This window comes from Wasmannia auropunctata, unplaced genomic scaffold (genome assembly GCF_000956235.1).
Source record: "Wasmannia auropunctata unplaced genomic scaffold, wasmannia.A_1.0 LD307793.1, whole genome shotgun sequence".
Taxonomy (NCBI): Eukaryota; Metazoa; Arthropoda; class Insecta; order Hymenoptera; family Formicidae; genus Wasmannia; species Wasmannia auropunctata.
In genome coordinates this window covers 1-7,067 of record NW_012055097.1, presented here as the reverse complement: position 1 = coordinate 7,067, position 7,067 = coordinate 1, and the positions used below count along the sequence as shown (strand labels likewise).

At 46.9% G+C, this 7,067-nt stretch overlaps 3 protein-coding genes across 3 annotated transcripts; all 3 read right to left on the bottom strand.

Moving 5' to 3' along the window:
• Positions 1 to 587: 587 nt before the first annotated feature.
• Positions 588 to 2,753, bottom strand: LOC105461167. Its single transcript, XM_011707649.1, has one exon. The coding sequence runs from the start codon at positions 2,751 to 2,753 to the stop codon at positions 588 to 590; it is 2,166 nt and encodes a 721-aa protein (XP_011705951.1).
• A 1,268-nt stretch (positions 2,754 to 4,021) lies between these two features.
• Positions 4,022 to 5,314, bottom strand: LOC105461166. The gene has a single exon (XM_011707648.1). It carries the CDS (start codon positions 5,312 to 5,314, stop codon positions 4,022 to 4,024), a length of 1,293 nt encoding a protein of 430 aa, XP_011705950.1.
• Positions 5,315 to 5,380: 66 nt separating this feature from the next.
• LOC105461164 lies at positions 5,381 to 6,521 on the bottom strand (the record flags this gene model as incomplete). Its single annotated transcript, XM_011707647.1, has 2 exons — positions 5,381 to 5,978; positions 6,071 to 6,521. Coding segments are annotated over 2 exons (1,049 nt in total), but the record flags the coding sequence as incomplete, so codon positions are not given.
• Positions 6,522 to 7,067: the final 546 nt, after the last annotated feature.

Below are 7,067 nucleotides of genomic sequence, written 5' to 3'. Positions count from 1 at the left end.
TTACCCTGAGTCCTGATGTTATATGATACGTATTTCGTGTTTCGAGTCGTGTCGTACAGACTAATTCGTATCGTATCTGTTGATCGACTGTGTTTGCATCGATCCCGAGACCCCTTTTTATAGGAAGTTGAATCTGTGGATCCGACTTCCTGTTGGTGAGTCCCGGGAGGGGGGGGGGGATGAGTTTCGTCGTAGACGACCGGATGACCTAAACAAACAGATCGATATCTTTTCCTTTGAAACCATATTTGCCTACTGGCGACAGTGAGACTCTAAATGCGCATCTGCGACACAAATATGCGTCTAATACGCATATTTGTGTCGCCTATTGGCGACGGTAACAGAGACACGTCATCCGGTTTCGTGTACGGTAGAATGATTTATGTGTACCAGATGTTTGTACATAACATACTCCCCCCGTTGAGAATGTATCGATCAACTGTTTTGATTTTGTTTTGTTTAAAATAATCGCGTGCACGCATCGCATAAGTGTGGAAACATGTTCCAGTGTGTAAAATTTTACAATAATATATGTATGTATATAATATATGTATGGATATATATATATGCATAATAGCGCATAATTATTATTCTAATGGGAGTGGACACAGAGATTTCGCAGCTCTTTTTATCTCTCCGGCTGCGGTTTTAATGACAGCGGCTACGGACGATTCCATCGTCGCCGCGTGTAGCTTTGTGACTCTGTCTAGGGCCCACTGGTTACTCGGTAGATTTTTCTCTTTTATGAGTACTACTGTCCCCACGTCGAGTTTCGGCCCGTCTTTGTTCCACTTATTGCGCGTTTGGAGCTCGTTCAAATATTCAAGACTCCATCGCGCCCAAAAGTCTTGTCTCACCTTGGCAACATGTTGCCAGACAGACAGACGGTTCACTGGAACAGATGTAAGTTCGCCCTCGGGGAGGGCCGTTATAGACTTGCCGATTAAGCAATGAGCGGGGGACAATGCTAGTATGTCATTCGGATCAGATGAAATGCAAGTTATTGGCCTCGAATTTAGGATGCCCTCGACTTCGGTTGTAAACGTATTGAATTCTTCGAAAGTAAATAATGCATCGCCCACGACACGTTTGAGGTGATGCTTAAAGAGTTTTACCATTGATTCCCATGCTCCACCAAAATGTGGCGCTAATGGTGGTATGAAGTGCCAAACAAGACGATGTTCGCTAGCGAATCTGTTTATTAAATCTTTATGCTCGTCGGAATTAAACAGCGCGTATAGCTCTCTCAATTGATTATTCGCGCATACGAAGTTGGTTCCATTGTCCGAATAAATGTGTTCTGGCATTCCCCGCCTCGCAATGAAACGACGCAATGCCGCGAGAAAGCCTTCGGACGATAAATCGCTCACGACTTCTAAGTGAACTGCCTTTATCGACATGCATATAAATACGCATACATAGACTTTGATTCGTGTCCGATTACGATGTTTCCTTTCCTTGATGTAAAATGGCCCGCAATAGTCAATCCCGGTATGAGAAAAGGGCATAGCTTCGCGAACCCGCGCCGGTGGCAGATTCCCCATCTTATATTCGACCGCATTAGCATCGAAACGGAAGCAGTGGACGCATTTGCGTACGATTTTTCGAACTTGATTACGACCGTCTGGCAACCAGAATTTTTGACGAAGAAAATATAACGTATGCTGGATGCCTGCGTGGTGATGTTTCTCGTGAATTTCACGAATGATGCGGTCGGTAAAAATATGTCGATTGGGAATGAGAATTGGATGTTTTTGGGCGAATGTCAGACCCGACGCCTGGAGACGTCCTCCGACACGAATCAAACCATGCTCATCTAGAAACGGATTTAAATTGGCGATTTTACCTTTGTTTATTGGAACCTTGTTTTCTAATTTCTTGATTTCGTCCGAGAAGCGAGATGCTTGAATAATCTTTAATATGCGCGTTTCCGCTTCATTAATTTCCTCCGTGCATAACGGTCCGGTGAAGCTATTGTTAGGCCGGACGCGAAGGCATATTGCAACAACTCGAAGCAATTTGGAGTAAAAAGAGAATTTTTCGAAAATCCCGATATCGTCGTGTGCGACCATTAAACAAGTGTTTTTCTTTAACTCAGGAATCTCAATTGTTTGCATGACCTCGTTAGGCCATTCAAATTCGTCATTGATTAGCCACGAAGAGCCCGACGACCACATCTGATTTTTTAAGAAATCGCGAGGCTTCTGACCCCTCGATAACGCATCGGCAGGGTTATGTTCTGATCTAACGTGCCGCCAGTCGCATGAGCCGGTCAATTCCCGGATTGATACGACACGGTTTGCTACGTACGTTTTTAATAAGTGCGGAGCCGTTTTTAACCAATGTAACACGATGGTCGAGTCGCACCATAAAATGATCTTGTCGGGAATAATATCTAATGCGTTGCTCGCTTCGCGATAGAGTTGAGCCAGCAATAGCGCACCGCAGAGCTCGAGACGCGGGACAGTGACGGTTTTTAAAGGGGCGACCCGCGATTTAGCGCATAATAATCTGACTGTTGTATCACCGCGCTGTCCGCGAGAACGTACGTATAAACACGCGCCATAGCCGTTGTTACTAGCGTCGCAGAATCCGTGCAATTGAATATCTTGGGAATCTTCGACTAGCAATTTACGATCGAAAGAAATTTGGTCCAACAATTCCCATTGTCTCGCGAATTCCGACCACTCTGTAAATATGTTTTGAGGAACAGACTCGTCCCAATGTAAACCGCATCGCCACACGTCCTGCATTAGCCTTTTAGCATACAAAATAACTGGACCTAATAAGCCCAACGGGTCGTAAATCTTCGCAATTTCTGACAAAATATTCCGTTTTGTCAATTTCACGGTAGCGTTAAATGGTCGAGTCGAATAATATATTTTGTCATCGCGTGTATTCCAGGTTACACCCAACGTTCTCAACGTACGATCCACGTTCAATGCAAAGTTCGCATGAAGTGCATTAGACGGTAAATCATTAATTATGTGAACGTCGTTAGATGCCCATTGCCGAATGGTGAATCCGCCGCGAGAGAGTAACGCAATTACTTCATCTCTGATCGCGCGGGCCTCATTAATAGTGTTAGCTCCGGTTGAAACGACCTGTTAACTTCCAACGGACGCGTAGTTAGCTCTAGTCGGAGGACGTGGGGTTGACAGGTCCGGAGACCGAATAATTTGCTGCCGTGCGAATTTTACTGAATAGGCGAAAGTTTATTACAATATATATATATATTTACACTGTCGGGTGGATATATGATCCTTCGCGGATTTCGTTGCGGCGCGTGGCGTTCGGAGCCCGTGTTCGAATCGCTCCACGCTGAGCGAGCGCGCGAGGGGTGGTATTCGTAACGCCTGGGCCGACGGCGGTCGGCGGGAGCAAGCAACGGCTTGTCCCCGGTCAGGCGTTTCGGCGGAGGGATGTGAACGTGACCAGCGGCGGCTGGTCGCGGTGAAGAGCTCCTCACCGCTTCTGCTCGAAGGAACGGACGGCTTGTGCGACAGGCGGCAGCGGCCGACGGAGGTAGAACGCGTCCTACCTCCTGGTGTCGTAAAGCGTGGTATCGGAGTCGGATTGCGAACGTCGGATGTGCTGTGGTCAGCTCGGTTGCTTGGCCAGATCTCTCTTCGTATGTCGGCGCGAGCCCCTTTTATACCTTTTCCCCGGAGGCGAGCGCTACCCCGTGGCTTCCCTTTTTATTAGCCCGGGCTTTGTTTTAACTTCCCGATTCGAGCGCTTTCCCGTGGCGGAGAGTCTAAGCACGCGCGCCTGTCAAAGTCCGCGTGGCGCCGGGTGCACGTGTGCCCGTGCCGGTGTACGCGTGATGCCGGGTGCGCGCGCGCTCGCTTCCGTCGTCCCTGGCGGTGTTTTCGCGTGCGGGCGCTTGCTTGCTATTCGGAATTATAAAGGGGCGCACCGCGCCCTTGAGCGCAACCGAAGTTGCGCCTCCCGGTGACTGATAGTCAACCGGCTTCCCGACTGGCGTTTGCCGAGGAACGGTGCATTTTCGGGCGCACCGTTACACGGTTAATAGATCATCGACGTATAGGTGCGTTTTAAGAATCTCGGCCGCCTTGGGATATACGAGAGATTCGTCGTCCGCGAGTTTATGTACGGTACGAATTGCGAGAAACGGCGACAAAGACACACCGAAAGTTAATGTGTTGAGCTGAAATGTTTCCACGTTACCATTCCTACGCCACAAAATACGCTGATACGGTCGATCCTCCTCGTGTAACCATACTTGGCGATACATTTTTTCGATATCCGCCGTTACAACGTATTTATAGGCACGGAAACGGATTAAATGTGAAATCAACGGATTCTGAATAGTGGGACCTATCAACAACATTTTATTGAGAGAAATGCCAGCGTTCGATCTCGCGGATGCATCAAATACTATCCGAACCTTCGTCGTGTTGCTAGATTCTTTAATTACCGCGTGATGAGGCATATAGTAACCGTCGTCGCCTGGGTCATCTATTCGCGACATATGCCCTAGATTCAAATATTCTTCTATCAACCGCGTGTATTCGTTTTTTAATGTCATGTTCGCATTAAGTTTACGCTCTAGTGATGCTAAACGTTTGAGTGCCAAAGTTCGTGATTCGCCGAAGCGCTTTCCTGTACTGCGAAACGGTAGACGGACTGTGTATCGTCCGGAACCGTCACGAGACACGGTTCTCATGAAATGCGTTTCACATTCCGTATCCTCTTCGGATTTCGGCTTATCTATTGCGACCTCCTCGACTGTCCAGAACCTAAGCAATAAATCTTCTAGATTCGTTAAATGACACGTCACGAATTTTGATGGGCTCTGTGACGACGTACTCCCGGCGACCACCCATCCTAGACGCGTCTTTTGGAGATACAGATCATGACCTTCGCGCGACAAATTGATCTGGCCGACGGCGAACAAAGATAACGTCGCTCCGGAACCGATTAACAAATCGACCGAACGCGGTAGATGAAATTCTGGATCCGCCAACCTGACGTTCGGTGGCAATTTGATCGAATTACGCGGAAAAATCTCAGAGGGTATCAGATCCGCGATAGCCGGTATTGTTAGACACGTCAATTCCTTGCTAAAACCGTCGCGTGTCGATTGCACGGTGATTTGTACCACACCCCTCGATTCGGTATTTATGCTGTTAATCGCACCGATCGGTAAAGAATGTGCGACCACGTGTATGTCTAAACGTTTAACAATGGACTCTGAGATGAAATTGGCTGTGGCGCAAGTGTCTAACAGAGCACGGCATTTGATCAAACCACCTCTACGATCCCGAATATATACCAACGCGCTCGTCATTAATTGCGGAGCGGAAATACATAATGTCGCGAGACTTAATGTTCTGTTGTCGGCCGCCTCAAGAGGTCATTCTGTCTGAGTAGATTCGGGTTTCGCGGCCTGACTAGATTTTCCTGCGGTCGCGTAATTATCCAGGTGTAAGAGTGTGTTGTGCCGCTTTTGGCATATTGTGCAGCCGGACAATCTACACGGAATACCCCTGTGCGAACGCAAGCAGTTGTAGCATATTTTCGCATTTTTAACCGCTTCAATACGCTTAGTTACGGGCAACCGTTTGAATGTATCACACATGAAAAGCGGATGTTGTTTATTTTTACACATCAAACAATTGCGCGATGCGTTTAGCACAAGTGCTCGATTCGCAGGGAAAGTCCGTTTTCTTTTAACCGGCGGTTCGTCCTTGCCCCTTTCCGCTTCCGTCGTCTTCGCTTTCTCATGTCTCGAAGCACAAACCGCGGCTTTGTATATAAACTCATATATTTGATCGGGCTTAGGAACTTCGTCTCTTTCGAGATTCGCTTCCCATCTATCTAGCGCGGTTTTCGGTAATTTGCTTTCTAAAATATGAACGATCATTTCCGGTCCGACGGAAACTCCTAGCGAGCTTAGCGAGGCGACGTGTTGCTGCATGTCGTCGGCGAGCTTGGACAAACCTTCGGTTGTTCTTTAACCAGCGTGGGCAAATTTATAATTAACGAGAGATGACGTGAAATCAGAATTCGTTTCACTTCGTATGAACGCTCTAGCAATTCCCACGCTCTAGTATAATTTATTCCGTCTGTAGCAAAAATCCGAATCTTACTAGCGGCATCCCCGGTTAATGCCGCTCTTAGGTAATATAATTTATCTATGTCCGATAAGTCCGTCTGCGAGCCTATCATGTTATCGAACGCATTCTTAAATGATAGCCAGTTCTCGTATTTGCCATTAAACGTCGGCAAAGTTGCCTCAGGTAGCTTAATTCGCCGTTTTCTGTTCGGCGTTACGTCTGCATTTTTAATTCGCGTTGCATTGCTCGATGTACCGATGTCCGCGCTCGATGCATCCGTGCCCGCGATCGATGTTCCTGCTGGATTTAGAATATCTTCGAGAGTATAAAAACGTTCCTGTATGTTTATGAACTCGATTTGATGCGCTTCGTTTGGATCTAGTACCGTGATTTCGTCGTTAAACTCTTCGTATGCATGATATAATTCCGTTAACCGAGCTATCCGTAATTTTAACGAAGAATTATCTATTTTACCTTTGTCGAGGGCATTAGTTAAATAAGTGATTTTAAATTCGTACGTTTTTGTACGAGTAATTTAACTCTGTCGGCCATTATTTGCAATTTCAAATAAATCTGAGTCGAATGACTTACGTTTTTAGTCGCCTTTGTGATGTATGTGAATATTGCCTGGCGTCCCTCTGTAGTCCAAGGCTCTCGTTAGTATGCGTGACGATCGCTTGCGTCTTGATGGATTGTCCGTGTGTGAATCCCATCTCACAGGAGGCACCAAAATGTTATGTGTATCGGTGGAATGTGTTAAAATCACACGCGTAGTTTCGCTTGAAATTGTTTATTGATGATTTATACATGGACTGTAAACTATCGCGACAACGTTTAGGGGCGAACTTGTGCCCTGAGTCGCACTGATTGTACACTTTTAATATATATTTCGTGTGTCGCGACAACGCCTGGGAGTACGAGTACCCTGAGTCGCGGTAGGACAACGCCTGGGGGTAAACGAATTTACCCTGAGTCCTGATGTTA

Bases quoted from the DNA above. Each gene is read 5' to 3' on its own strand.
- LOC105461167 (XM_011707649.1), bottom strand. From the start codon at position 2,753: ATGCAGGACGTGTGGCGATGCGGTTTACATTGGGACGAGTCTGTTCCT.
- LOC105461166 (XM_011707648.1), bottom strand. From the start codon at position 5,314: ATGACGAGCGCGTTGGTATATATTCGGGATCGTAGAGGTGGTTTGATC.